This window comes from Spermophilus citellus, assembly GCF_964194105.1.
Source record: "Spermophilus citellus genome assembly, chromosome: 16".
NCBI classification, from domain to species: Eukaryota; Metazoa; Chordata; class Mammalia; order Rodentia; family Sciuridae; genus Spermophilus; species Spermophilus citellus.
This window is the reverse complement of record NC_138196.1, coordinates 79,802,532-79,818,120: the sequence shown is the minus strand read 5'-3', so window position 1 is coordinate 79,818,120 and position 15,589 is coordinate 79,802,532. Positions and strand designations below refer to the sequence as shown.

General features: G+C 37.7%; 1 protein-coding gene across 2 annotated transcripts in view; it reads left to right on the top strand.

Moving 5' to 3' along the window:
* The window catches only part of INTS9 (integrator complex subunit 9), a 97,934-nt gene that overhangs the window by 30,459 nt on the left and 51,886 nt on the right, over positions 1-15,589 (top strand). For both annotated transcript variants that reach the window (XM_081269238.1, XM_081269237.1), the window contains 4 exons: positions 477-537; positions 3,279-3,341; positions 6,950-7,089; positions 9,784-9,870. In XM_081269238.1, coding sequence (XP_081125364.1) covers positions 477-537; positions 3,279-3,341; positions 6,950-7,089; positions 9,784-9,870 — 351 coding nt within the window. The remainder of the gene's footprint in view (positions 1-476; positions 538-3,278; positions 3,342-6,949; positions 7,090-9,783; positions 9,871-15,589) is intronic.

Here is a 15,589-nt window from a genome sequence, read left to right as displayed (position 1 = left end):
ACTAGCTTCATTTTCTGTAATTGGAAATTCAAGCCATAGGTGACAAGTGACTAATCCACTTGTCAGCATTAAATCCAGAGTGTGGATTTGACTAGAATCCATTTCCATCTGCATTGGGATGCTACCCATTCGCCCTCCACTCAGGATTGTCATTAAGTAGTAAGACAAGGTAAAGTTGGGGCAGCAATTGCAAAACTACCAAATACTAATGCCTCATTTGTCTTTTTTCTTTATTTTTCTGCATAACATTCTTTTTAATTTTCCTAATTTTGTATTAAACTGTTTGACCTTCTAATATTCTATTGCCACATAATTCGTAAACTTAATACAACATGGTTATTTCTCATCTTTTTGTTGTGGGTGAGCATTACTGCCAGTAATTTCAAACTGTTTTTAATTTTATGGGGACAGTGTAGTCACTATGAAATCACTGAGGATTATAATCTATTTAGGATAATTTAATTTTTGTTTTGCAGTCCCAGGCTATCTAATCTTCCTGGCTGGTCCCTGAAGGATGGAAATGCTTTCTTGGACAAGGTAATGCCCCAGACAGAAATCTGAAATCTATCTGTACCCCGTGGAAAGCTATCTTATCATACCTGAACCAATCTGTTGTAATGTGACTTACAGGATCCTTTTCAATTTTCTTGTGTATTCTCCCACAAAATAACCACAGTCCTCACTGAGGTCTGTAGTAATTATTGTTTTTAACTGCTTTTTAAAGAAATCTCAGTGTTCAGCTTCAGATCAAATTGGTGCATGTGTAAAAATCTAAGTACTGCAGCTGCATCCCAGCAACAGGAGGATGGCAAGTTCAAAGCCAGCCTCTGCAATTTAGCAACTTAGACCCTGTCTCAAAATAAAAAATAAATGAGGATATGACTCAGTAGTAAAATGTCCCAGGTTCAATTCCTGGTAACCATACCCCCCCCCAAAAAAAAAAAGTATTGTCACAGAAAGAAAACTGTTATTCCTATAATTGTGATTAGAGTTTCAAAGATTATATTTATTAAAGAGTTCATGAACTGATTAAATACAAGACCAAATCTACAAAAAGTCTTAAAACTATAATATACTTAAAATTTGTATAAAGAAGAATCAGAGATACAGGAAAGTTAAAAATTGTAAGGCTTCTCCAGTTCTTTTCTTGGTCCTCTAAATCATTTTCCTCTTGTAATTTTACAATTGAAAAACTGAATGACTCTAAGATCCTTAACATGATTCATCTGAATAAGACATTTTTTTCTTATATCAGATATTTATAATAAATTCCTTTTTTACAGAATTAACTACTATAATTGCACCCCTACACCAAGTGTAAGCCAATGCATAATTCAAAACCAGATTTCTCTCTTATAGCTGACTATAAAATTATGCGACATTCAGAAACCTGTGTACCTGATTTCAGCCCGAGTCTCCTACTGGCTATAAATCATTGTTCCCTGAAAAATGCTCAGAAGCATCCCATTACCACTGCATTGTGAGCGAAATGACTTGCATGTGTATGTGAAGTATTTCATTAGAAGGGAGTGATGAATAAGATACAGTGACATTGTAAGTGTTTGGAATGGTAAATATGCTTCTGCAGGCCAGGAAGAATGAGTGCCTTCCAGAGACATGCCTTTGGGGGAGGAAGATTACATAGCCAGTTTAAGGTTAGCAAAGCTTTGAAATTTCCCATGGTTTGTCTTTAATTGTTTTTAACCTCATCCTAAGAGAGTTGGGAGTCTTCTCCCATTAAACATAATTGCTTATTTGTTTTTAACTGGCAAGTACATTGTAACTAACTGTTTTTGACTCAGCCTATCGATAGTTAAATCAATACTCATGACTTATTTGGTACTCATAGAAGGAGAGGAAACAGCAAACAAGGGGAAGAAGTTTCTGATATGAGATTTGTAAACTTTGGAAGGACAGTAATAAAATTAATGCCCTATTTTCAGGTAAAGATTTAGAGTAAAATCATCATTCAGACTCTGATGTATAAATTTAGATACATGTGTATTTGAAAATGTAGAAATATATATTTAGTGACTAATGAAAACACAAAGGAATGAAATTATTAACTATTTTTCCCTTCTGGAAAGATCCAAGGGTACTATCAACCAAATTCTGTTTTGTTGTAAAGTCATAGATAGCATTAACCTTGATGATACAAAAAATCTACCATAAACTTGTTTAAAGTGTCACTGAGGAAAGAAAACTCTGGTGGCCTTCTGGAGGCATGGGAGCAGACCCTGTTGGTGGCCCTGTATCCCTCAAGCCTTTCCATTTCAGTGTATTCTGGCATAATTCCAGCTGCTGGTATCCATGTGGCTTTGCCTGATAATTTTTTTGTAAAACTGCACATTATGCCGGAGGTGGTAAATAAATAACACTGAGATGTATTTTTGTATCATTTCTCAGAGTTTCCCCTGAGAATAAGTTCTAGTTTTCTGAAGTGGTATGTCAGTAACATCCATTATCAGCCACCTTTCTTCCTGTTGATCACTTCCTCATTTATGTGGGAGGTACTGGAAAAACAGCAACCACATGTAAACTACTTGTTCTCCAGTCCTTTTCTCAGGGATGGCCTTTGGAAGAATTCATACTGTCTCATGGGCATATTAAGTATGATTGTCATGAATTCAGTGGGGAGTTATATTCTGTTCCTTTATGCGTATACTTTTTTCTTTTGAATAAATATATTTAGTTTATAATCCCAAATAAAGGATATGTTTTACAGAGATGTGCATTCACAGTTTTTCCCTACCTTTGATCTTCCTGCCTTATTTGCCCTTTTCCCCCCAACCCTTGGTAAGTGTAGAAAAGGCTGTCAGTAATTTGTCTAGAGCCATGACTCCTAACCTGATTGCATAGCAGAATCACTGGAGGCACTTATCATAAATGCAGATTTCATGTCCTTATCCCCAGTTTCTGATTCCTTAGTTCTTAGATAGGGCCCAAGTAGTTTTCATTTCATCAGTGTCTCCAGATAACTCTAATGTTGCTGGCGTGGTCTTCATAATTATTGGAAACCACTGGATCAGGGTTATAGAAGCAGCACGGATTCCTGCCTGGGTTCCTTGAAGAGGCATCAAGTAGTATGTATGGGAATCCTGAATCTGCCACCAAGCAGCCTTTTTGCCCACAATAAGATTCTAGGCCTACCTGAATCTAACTAAACAGGGAACAGTTAGCCTAAATAACCTCCCACCTTCACAGTTTGGTTGAAGATGTTATTTCTTTGATACTGTATAGGATATCTCTTCCTAGTATTTCCTCTTTATCTCTTCTAGGAGCTGAAGGAGTGCTCAGGTCATGTGTTTGTGGATTCTGTGCCTGAATTCTGTTTACCAGAGGTAAGATGAAAAGGAATCTTAATGTAGAAACAGCATATCATGTAATCTCTCACAGTGAAGCCAAGACATAGTTTTAAGGGGCTTAGCTTTCTATTTTCAAATTGAAATGAATCTGTTTTTCCCAGCACATTGTTATAAGCTAAAATATGATGTAGGAGCTTTTTATATTGTCTATAAATCATTTAAGTCACTGTCTTCTTCCTATTTATAACTTTCTATAATCCCCATTGATTCTTTCAGGGCATAGTTTTGAGTTAGGTAAGGAATTAACTCAAACTTTTCAGTTTTGTAATTATAATGCCTTTGTGCTTAGATTAAACCGTACTTTTCATAGTCTTGCTTACAGTGGGTACTTGAGGGTTGCTGTTATTCCACCAATGCCAGTAAACTGTAAAAATTCTTGCAGACTTAAAATATATTGAATATTACTTGAAATTCATGAATTCTGAACTGAGTGATAGTTATCTGATGCTTACATATTATTATCACAGTGAAACTTGTTAGGGTTTGGGACCAATTTCACCCTTTCAAAGAAAACTGAAACAGTTTCCATTAGTTTTTGAGGTAACTAATCTTAGCTGACAGGTCTGATTCCAGAGAAACTTCCATGAAGTTCTCAATGGATAGATGAAATGTAGGGAGGCCAGTGGTTTCCCCAGAGTTCCTGAGGATATCAGTGAGAAGCGGTCATCCTTTTATTTCCACATGCCTAGTGAGTACGGTGAGTGTGGAAAGCACATTCACACTTAAGGGTCAAAGAGAAAAGACAGTATGAAGTGCAGCTTCCCTTATTTTTATCTTTTCTTCCTCCCACTCTTTACATTTTTACACTTTTGTTTGATCCCTGTAGATGAACTTTTTTCTTTCTTTGAAGTATGTGTGTGTGCATCTTTTGGGGTTACCAGAGCAAAAGAAAAAGAGCACAAGGTAATGGAAGGTGACAGGTAAGGCAGGAAGTTTGAGATACACTGATAAGAATAAAGGCAGACAGTTAAGAATCTTGAACCCTCCATTACTGCCGTTAAAATCTTTTTTTGTCATTCATGTTTGTCACTTAAGGAATTGGTGGGGCAGTTCTCCATCTGTTTAAAGGTTCCTGATTCCAGGTGCTACATTTATTTTCAGTGTACCACAAGGTGGCCCTGACTACTGCAACCTTCAGTTTATGGACAATAATGTGGAACATATGAATTGGTGCTCCGAGGACTTTCTGACTTGCTCTATAAAATACTCAATTTTTAAATTAGATGAGTATCATTTCACAGCTGACCTTTGCTGAGCTAAAGTGATACTGATATAGTTAGGGTTCTAAAGCCATATGAGGCTTTTCAAGCAAAATTATCTGGTGCAAATGACTAATAATTACTATTTTAAGATAGTGCCAGGCCATAGTAGGACTGAGTGAAAATAAGAGTAGAAGTAGGAGTGGGGCACTGATGATAGTTTAGTCTTTGTGGGCTGTGGGTAAGTCCAGCAGACCCAAGCCCAGTCCTTATGAAGTTTATAATCTAGTGCAGCTACCTAAAACATTATCTCTGTATCCCCTCAACCTATGTTGTGGTCTAGTGCAGTGTAGGGAATAACCAATGGATAATGACTGATTTTTCAGTTTGTAGAACCCCAAATGATTTCACACACAGTTCTAAGATTGGATTAAGTTCTAAGGTTAAGGTTGGATTCCACTGAGTGAAAATATGTAAATAAATATGTAAAAATATGTAAATAATAAAAATGTAAATAAATAGAATTCATAAATTTGGTTTGGATGGTAAATTCATTTCTTAGGGAAAATGGCTATTTAAGCCTGCATTCTTTTTTTTTTTTTTTTAAGTTGGGCACAATAAATTTTTTATTTATTTTTATGTGGTGCTGGGGATCGAACTCAGTGCCTCACACATGCTAGGCAAATGCTCTACTGCTGAGCTACAACCCCAGCGGCCCCCTAAAGCTCGCATTCTTTTTATACACACACACAATAAATATATATATTTTTTTATTCTAACTATCCTCACAAAATTTCTCATAATTCTAGACTCTGGGCTGATTTTTATATATTAAAGAAAAATTTGAGGTTCTTTTCACCCAGTTTCTGTATACATGAGGGAAGATAATAATACTTTTGAGCTTTATTATTGTTTCAACCGGCATTGCTGTCATTTGCCTTCTGTATCTGTCACTCTGATGCTGTCTTAATTTCCTTATTTGCTTAAAAATAATTCCAGAGAGATAGTGCAGAAGAAAACCAGTGAGGTATTATGTGATCCTTCATCAAGAGGATGTTGTCTTGCAGGTGCAGCGCACAGTGTGGAGTTCAGGGTGATATTCCTTGGCTGTTATTGTTATTAGCATGTTATTCACATAAATGTCATTGTCCTAGCCTTGAGGCGCATATGACCTGTACTCACTTGCTATCCTCAGGAGCCCATGATGCCTCAGCAGCTTTATTAAATTAACTTTTTTTATATGTAAAGTCATTCAGTCAGAAAATACCCATAGCCAAAATGGCATACTGCCCCTTGTCATTTGCTTTGTTCTTTCTCCTCCATGGGAGACATATTAGATCAACAACCTGTTCTCCTAACTGAAGCACATTTATAGTCATGGCTGTGCTTGTCCTTGGTGTGCTGTCTGGTTTCTAAGGCAACAGGACGGTGTCTTGAGCCACAGCACCTCACTTTCCCCACAGCCAGTGCTCCTCACAGAGAAGGGCCTGTTGGAGGCCTGTTGTGTATTGCTTACCACAGGTGGGAGGGGACAGACTCAGGACAAGTTGCTACTCTGAGGTGCCATTGTACAGAGTCCTGTCACAAGAGGGCTACACATCAAGTGCTGTGGGAGTTCTGAGAAGCAAGTGAATTCTTTGATCCAGGCACATCAGGACAGCCAACTGGAAAAAGAGAACTGAGTCTCAACAAGTAGGACTTGAATTTATAGGAGAAAATTTCCTTCTTCTATAAGAATTTCTTTAGAATTTACCTAACTTGGAGAGCATTTTCCTTGCCTGCTGTTTCTTTTTGTTTCATGTAAACTTAATTATGGACTTAAAGAGCAGGTTTGGGGGTAAAGATTAGAAGAGAATGTGAGAATTAGGATAGAATTCTTTAACTACTGTTTCTTCTTTTTTTTTCCCCTGCTCCCCTGTGTACAGAACTAGTGGTCAAAATTGCCTCAAAAAACAAAAGCCAGTTGACTCTGCATTTGACTTCTGAAGAGCAGGTTTCTGCTTGCTGTTTCCCATTACCTGTAGCCATGGTACACTACTTGCCAATAAGCCCTTAGAGCTTATATTGTGCTCTCTCTGCTTCAGGTTACCTGATACCTCTTGCCACAGCTGTTGCAGTATCTTGTCATCTGTCTCCAGAACTTTGTTCTGGTAAAATCATGGTGCTGCTGGTGGACTGGCTGCATTCCCATTGTTAGTTGTCCTATAACACTGCTTAATGTCTATTAGGAACAGCCTACAATGAGAGAACAGCAGTGTTGTGGGAAAGGCCTCATTATTCTAAAGTACAAAAACTACTCTTCTGCATTCTGACAGCATCATTTTTCAGTCACATCATGTTGATATATGTGTCCTGCATAGATACCTATCATCCCTTTCTTTTCAGACTGAGCTAATAGACCTGTCTACAGTAGATGTGATTCTCATCTCAAACTATCACTGCATGATGGCACTGCCCTACATCACTGAGCATACCGGATTCACAGGCACAGTGTATGCCACAGAGCCCACCGTTCAGATCGGCAGGTGAGAGCGTTATTCTTATCCCCTTGGGTGTGGCTGCAGACCTCTTTTCAGTGGTGACTGTACAGTGGAGTGTGGTGCCAGAAGTGTTTATTATTTCCTTCTGAGCAATTCACCAAAAAGCAGGACAGAGTGGGCAACTTTCTACAGGTCCTTTCATTGGAAGTGCCTAGAGAATGATGCTGTGGGTATTCCCATTAGTCTTGTGTTTTTTGGTTTTGTGTTGGTTTGGCTTTTGTTTTTGTTTGTTTTTTTTTTTTTTTTCATTTCTGTTTTCCATAAACTCAAAGGAGTTTGTGAAGATAGCTCCTCTGCAGATGCTACTAATTGGGAGAGGTAGTGTTTAAGAAAATGCCACAAAGATGCAATGCAAAGAACTTCAGAGAAAGTAACTTAATATATTGAAATAAAGAAGGAAAAGAAATTTTATTACTTGGCTTTCAAAATATTCCCCTTTTATGGTTTATTGCAGACTATAAATAGAGACGGCCTAAAGAAGACAGGGGATACATAAGTAATTAGATGGTTAAAATGTTCTTGATGGTATCAGAGAGAAACAGCACTCAAAGGAGTTAAGACTGTGTAGTCTTCCTTTGTCTCCAAGAGGACTCTGTTGTCCCTCTCTCTGCCCCCACCAGGCCTCACCTGTAGGTAGTTGCTGCAAGTAACCATAGTACCATTTAGTGAGGAAATAAAGTGTCAAGAAAATTACCCCAGAAAAAAGTCTTCTTAATTATTGTTTTGAAATAAATTAATAAAATTGATAGAAAACTGTTGGGACCCAAGATACCAAATTCAGAGATGATATAGATTCTTAGATGGGATTCTAGTGTCTTGCAGATGTTCAACAATATGAAATGATTGGAAATGAAACAGTCTTGTGTGTGAAACCACATTGCCTGCAGTATGCACAGAAAACCATAAGGGATCCAAGGAGGGGCCATTATATAGGAAAGTAAACCTCAGGGATGAAGCAGTTTCAGTGAGATGAAAAGCAAAAAATGTTAAAAGTCTAGTCTGAAGAAGTTAAAATATGAGGCTGGCTATCCCAGAGTATTCTTATGAAAGCTCAGCCAGAATAACAATCCTAAATCCTAAATGTTGGGATGCTGGAACTAGTACTGCTCCTTCAAGATAGAAAGAGGAGTGGGCACCATGATGCATGTCCACAATCCCAGCTACCCGGGAGGCTGAGGCAGGAGGAACACAAGTTGGAGGTCAACCTTAGCAATTGGTTCAAGACCCTGCCTCAGAATTTAAAAAGGGACTGAGGATGTAACTTATGGTAGAGTGCTCCTGAGTTTAATCCCCAAATACTGGGACGGGAAAGGGGAAGAGGAGGAGATGGTATTAGGATTAAGTAACTAAATGGAAGTGAGATGAAGTTGTTCAGCTTTCAGGTGCTAATAAATTTATATGTTGATTTAGAGAAGTTTTAAATTAATATGGATCTATGTTAGGTTATAAACAAGGACTCAAGAGGTTGATAATGTGTTTATAGCTTTCTGGTCATCCTCTAGCCCTTAAGAATTCTAACAGTTCTCTGCCATGAATCCCCAGGGTGTGTGTACCCTTGATTCATTTGAATGTGGCATTTCTTAGTTTCTCTCAACTATAATTCTGTAGTATTCCATCTCCTTATCTCAGAGATCTATGCTTTTCCTTATCCTTTAGTTAAATTTTGGGGGTTTAGTCCTTGGAATATTATCCCATTGGAATTTTGCTAATTCTTTCCTTTTTTTTTTAATTTTTATTGTTGGTTGTTCAAAACATTACATAGTTCTTGACATATCATATTTCACACTTTGATTCAAGTGGGTTATGAACTTCCATTTTCACCCCGTATACAGATTGCAGCATCACATCGGTTACACATCCACTGTTTTACATATTGCTATACTAGTGTCTGTTGTATTCTGCTGCCTTTCCTATCCTCTACTATCCCCCATCCCCTCCCCTCCCATCTTCTCTCTCTACCCTATCTACTGTAATTCATTTCTCCCCCTTGTTTTTTTCCCCCTTTCCCCTCACTTCCTCTTGTATGTAATTTTGTATAACCATGAGGGTCTCCCTCCATTTCCATGGAATTTCCCTTCTCTTTCCTTTTCCCTCCCACCTCTCACCCCTGTTTAATGTTAATCTTCTTCATGTTCTTCCTCCCAACACTAATTCTTAAAACATATGCCAACTTCATTTATCAGCTTAAAATGTCTATTTGATATTGTCTTTTTTAAAAAGTAATCTTGTCCCCACCCTGCTGCTACTAAGATCAATACTTCCCAGTCATATAAATTCTTCTCATTTAGTAGTATAAAGGCAGGAATCTTAGAATTAGTTAAAATAAACTTTTATATATATATATATATATATATATATATATATATATATATATATATACATACATATACACACACACACATATACACACACACACACACACACACATATCAATTTTTAGAGATAAAAAAAATCAGGCTTGCTTTAAAGGTGGACTGAATCATTTAAATTCAGAATTTTTGACATTTTTCAGTGAGAAAGCTGCATTTTTGTTAAACCATATAAAATGGTACCTAAGCTTATTTGAACAGAGAGGAAGTGATAAAGTAGGATAGAGAAGGTGGGCAAGTCCATTTCTCCTGGTTACCGTGTAGATCAAGGTGTTTATCTAATTTTTTCACCCATTTTGTTTAAACTCAGGCTTCTCATGGAAGAGCTGGTGAATTTCATTGAAAGAGTGCCAAAGGCTCAGTCTGCCTCCTTGTGGAAGAATAAGGATATACAGCGGTGAGGACTTCCCGTGGACTGTGGAGCCCTATGCTTTACCAAGTTGTTTCATTTGCTTAGTCATTGTGCTAAAGCATTGATCATGTTAGAATTTAAAGATTCTTCATATTACATGAAAGGATTACATTTGATTCAGCTTATAAGACCCTGTGCTGGATATGGGATTGTTAAGGAACCTTGGACTCTCTCTTTGAGGTATTCAGGTTTAATGGAAAAATCAGATGTTTCAAAAAGTCAGTTAAAATCTTGCAGTACTACTGTTAGCACTCAGAAAATGAGGAACTCTTGCTACCTAAGGAAGCTATGGGCATTCCTTATGGAATGACATTAAGATGGATCTAGAGAAGGAAAAAAGGACTTCTTCACATTTGAAAAAAAAAAAAAAAAAAAAAGTTTAGCAGGTCCCAGGCATGGTGTCATGGGACAGTGTCTTCAGAAGACACTGAGAGTTCATTGTGGATTAAAACTGGTAGAGAGGTGGAAGATAAAAGTAGAAGGAAAGCTGGGGAGAAATAATACAGGCTCTTATGTGAGACCTGAATTTTACATTGTTGAGAATGTGTGGTTTTTCCAGCAGAGGTTTTAAGGAGAATGACGTGGCCAATTTATTTTGGGGAAAGGAACTCTGGAAGTAGCATGGAGGATGGGTGGGAATGCAGAGGTGGGAAAAGGAGACCAGCAATGGGACTGTTTCAGAAACCCAGGGAGATGACAAAGGCCTAAACTATGGTAGTAGCTATGAATGAGAAGAGGAAGACTCAAGCTTTCAAGAAGCTTATGAAGTAGGATTGAGAAGAAGTGTAAAGCAGGCTGCAGAGTAGTGATGAGGGAAGTAAGAAGAGAGCTGAGTTGTCTCAGATCTGCAGAAACACCAAGTAGAATGGAGATTGGGAAGCCATTGGCAATCCCAGAGAGTATAATCGCCATAGAGCGCTAGAACCAGAAACCAGATTATAAAGGGTGAAGTAAATAAAAATACCATAGGTGACCAAGGAGGTAGCTGTCTATCTTACCATACTGGGCTTTCTCTTACCCTAGCAACTGCTGCCTTCACCTCCCTACCTGTACCACAGCAGACCAAACCTTCTGGTTTGAGCATAAAGAGCCTGGAGTTTAACTTAATCTTTGGACTAGACATGTTCCATACACTCCTACTTTTTTCTAGCTATCTTGACACTAATTTCAGTGATATTGGTAGCCACCTGCTTATCGGATTTAGAACGTTTTAGTTCTTGCCATCTTATTTTATAAAAACATGTATATGTAGCTAGAAAAATATGCTTTGTTTTCTGTTGGGTCTTTTCAGAGTTTGAATATGAGTCTCCTCTGTGCATTTCTTTGTACTCATTACTTATTAAGCAGCACTTGTTGTGACTACTCTAAGTGTGATATTTGTGTAATCCTTTAGCAACCCTCTGAGGTGAGTATTGGTGTTACTGCCATCTTGCAGAAGACACACATGGCACAAAGAGTTTCAGTAACTTGTCCAAGGTCACCCCATCTGTGTGCAGCAAGATCTGGGTTCTCATCTGTGGCCGCAGAGTCACACTTCTCACCTCTTTTCTGATCCATTCTTTGTGCCCGTGTCCTGGCTGTCACCTTGTGTGTGTTATTCCTATCTGCCATGGGTGGAGGAGTACATGTTTTCTGGGTCTTTTTTGTGTTCCCTCTTTAGGGGTGTTGTGTGAGTGGCCTTGCCTTGGCTGGATGGCTCATATTTGAATGGCCTTCTTGATCTGACAGCTCTCCCAGCAGGGTCCTTGGACCCTCTCCTCCTCCTCCTCCTCCTCATTCTCAGCTCCCTTTTCTGCCACCACTCACTTTGCCACCTTCCTTCCCTCTTTTCTTTCCCTCTCCCACACACATAAGACCCCATTTCCATACACCTCCCTTGTTAGAAACCTCAGGACTTTGTTTTTTCCCTCATAGGACACATGTGCTTTGGCTTCCCCTGCTTCCTCCTCTTAAGTTTATGCTCTTTATAGTATTCAGCTGCAAATAGTTTTGGCACACCAGAAGTAATATTCCAAGGTCAGTATTTCCTGACTTCCCAAACCTTGGACTAACTCTCAGTCCCAAGTCCTTATTTGCCTCTTCTTCTGTGACCTTGGGCACAGTCCTTGGCAGTTTTCCTTTGCCTCTCATTCTTTGTAAACTGTAAGAAAATAACTGACTCACCAAAGAAATATCATAATGTATTGGGGAGAATGTGAATGGAATTTAAAGGAGAACAGAGCTAGGGTAGGATCCTGAAAGATCTCATAAAGTGTTTAGGTAATCCTCCCTTTTAAAAGAAAGTGTTGATTAAATTAAAACCTTGAGATTTCCCATCTTGCCACACAATGGGCAAAAATTAGGAACCAAAAGCTAAATTGGTAGAATAGCAAGGAGAATAACATGTAGTATTGAGGGCTGGGGTTGTGGCTCAGCGGTAGAGTACTCTCCTAGCACGTGCAAGGCCCTGGGTTCTATCCTCAGCACCACATAAAAATCAATAAATAAGATGATATTGTGCCCAACTGAAAAATAAATATTAAAAAAAAACAAAAACATGTACTGATGAAAAAGACCGTCTTTCATTTTGACCCTGGTCAGGTATTATGTTTTGGCTTTTGAGCATAATTTGAGGCTTACTTATTGATAGAGAAAGAAGAGTCTAATTGTCAGAAAGAATATGCTGAGGTGTTAGACATACCAAGGAAGTTTTGTTCTTTTTTTTTCCCCCCTCTGGATAAACCTAGCATAAATATTAGAATTGGTACAAGAGTTTGAACAACTATTTATTCTTTAATTGGCATCTGAAAAAAAAAAAAAAAGGAGTTCTTTTGAATTTAACCTTGGGCCAGCATACTAAAAGGTACTTAATTGGGGCACCATTATATTGAAAGACTGACATCACCTTTAGGTTTTTCTCTAACAGGCCAGTTGATACTATGACATACTGTTCTGAAAAACATTCCTTGCAGTCTAGCTTATTGAAAAATTTTCCTAAGTGATATAGGCATAGTCTTCTCTATATTTGTTTTATTCTTTTTCCCCCTAAATTCTTGCACTTTCCCTGCCCAGTTGCTCTAAAACAGGTCACAGATTTACATGCTGCAGGGCTAGAATATATGAGATGGCCTGGTGGGGACAGGACTGGTGACCACATCCTTTTACGGGGGCAGCTCAGCACAGCTTCAGCTTATTGTGGTTTGAGACAGTGGCCACTAAATCTTTTTTATTATTATTATTATTTTTTATAAGAGAAATTCAAAATCTGGATGCATTCCATGTGATTTTTAAAAATCTTTTAAAATTGTTGGCCCATACAGAAAATAAAATCCTATATGATTCAAGCAGATCCTTTGTAAGCTGGTTTTGAGACTTAAGCCCCTTGTTTTTACATAGACTTAAAACTTACTTGGGCACTCTCAAAGTAGATCTTGGTCAAGTGCCTAAAATTAATGCATCTTAGTAGCTTGAGTTACAAATAAGACCATCAACTAAAGAAAACATAAATTAAAATACTTCAAGCTTATTGGTCAAAAGAATTTGACAAATTCCCTTGAATCATTCAAAGTGAGTTTAAATTAGCACTTGATTTATTATAGGTATGTATATAAAAAAAAAAAACATGATTACTCCTGCTTTTTGGCAGTTGTATGACTTCCTGCCTCAGTTGACACTACTTTCTTGAGATTTATTTCAAATAAGTTAACTGTCCTTCTTCCTAGTTTTGACACTCTTCCTGAAAAAAGAGAGATTTTTAAAGAGAAGGAAAATCCCTTGCAATATAATTTTTTACTCTCTGACTTGCTGATATTCACTTTAAAATTTAGGCTTTTGATGGGAAATTTTAAAACAAAGTATTCTACTTAAGAAAATTAATCTAGCCTCTGATATTTTTATATAAGGGTAGCATTTTTAATAAGACCAGAAATTCACAGTAATAATAAAAGTAAATCATTAAAAGATATTGTCATAATCCTCTTATAAGCATTCTCTCATAAGTGTTGAATCAAGTGAAGGTTCATACCTTATAGAAGATTTTTAATTTTTTAAATATATGCACATTAAAATTGATGTTCCTCCTTGCTGAATGTGGTGATGCATGCCTGTAATCCCAGCAGCTCCAGGGAGGCTGAGACAGGAGGATCATAAGTTCAAGGCCAGCCTCAGCAACAACAGCACTTCTGGATTAAATCCCCAATACCCAAAGAAAGAAAATATATATGTTCCTTTGCTCTGACACTCCTTGGCTGTTTGCAGAAGAATTTATCAGGTCAAATTATATAATGGGAAGAAAATTTTAGTGTATGGTTTAGAAGTCAAAGAGGCTAGTATTTAATTTCACATCTGCTTCTTAGAACTACAGAAATTTATTTCTTGTAGACTCTTGTTCAGAGATGGTGTTAACAACTTCATAAGAGTTTCTTGCTAGGACTAAATTGAATAGTATTAGTGACATCCTTAAAACAGTGTGAGGTATAGTAGGTGCTCAGTAAATGCCAGAGTCCTTGTTCCCATGACCGCCTTTCAGGAACCAAAACATATCATCTGAGCCTAATTTATCTGCAGACTCCACCTTTCTGGTGAGAGCAGGAGGTGGGGGGGGGCGTTCACTGAACAGAAGGAAACAGTGTTTTAGCCCTTAGCTCCACTGTTGCATCTTCTTAGCACTGTCATCCAGACTCTCCGAACCCCAGTCTCCTTTCCTGTTAAGTGCAGTAATTGAATTAAATCATCTCTCATTCTCCTTATGTTACAGTTTTAAAATAGGTCCAAGAAAGAGGCTCCTTAAAGCAAGTTCTTTTAGAATTACAGCATTTGATGGAGTCATCACAGCTCGTTCAGCCTTGCAATCCCTGATACTGTTGTCCCATTTCATTCAGAGTTGACTAGCCTCTGAGAGACTGATGTGTGCTAGCCAGACTCCCTGGATATTAGTTGACAAGCAAAAACCTCCTTTATGCTGAGACCTCTGAGTGGCTCAGAACTAAGAGTGGTTCATCTCCCTAGGACTGTGTTCTGGTGAGCAAGTCCACTTAAGAGATCAAATTATGGATAAGATTCTTTTCCATAACCAAAAAATTAAAGCAGAGATAGTTTGAGTACTCTAAGGAGTTGTTCCTATCATGCTTTGGTAGCCAAATCAATTGCCTTTGTACTTTCTAGAGATCATTTTGGTGTAATGCAAAAATAAGGGATTATAATCTAGTTTCACATTAATATTTAGAATTTCTTGATATGAGGCTCTGCTATTGGTAACTCCATTTAGCACATCTGACATATCCTCATCCTCCTGAATTATGTTAACTGCTCTTTGCTCTAATGAGGAAAGAACTTTTCTGCTCCTCGTATTCTTTGTATTCTACTCTTATATTAATTTTGTTCATTCACTTAACAAACACTTAGAACTCAGTCCATGTTCTTCTTATCAATAAAACACTTTTAAGTGTTCCCTGCACTCCTAAGTCTTAAAACTCTTTAACCAAAAGACATGATGTCATACTGCTTGTTATGCTGGAGAATGTAGGAAAAGCAGCAAAACGTTGGCATGACGTCAGAGAACTGGGAAGTAGGTTTATTAGGCACTGAATTATGATAGGAACAACAACAAAAAAAGCAATGAAATCTTTTAGAAAGTACTTATGAAAAATTTAGACTATGAGAACTTTGATAAATTAGAAAGCCAGGAAAAACAGAACTAGTTCCCTCTGGGTTTCCTTATTCTACT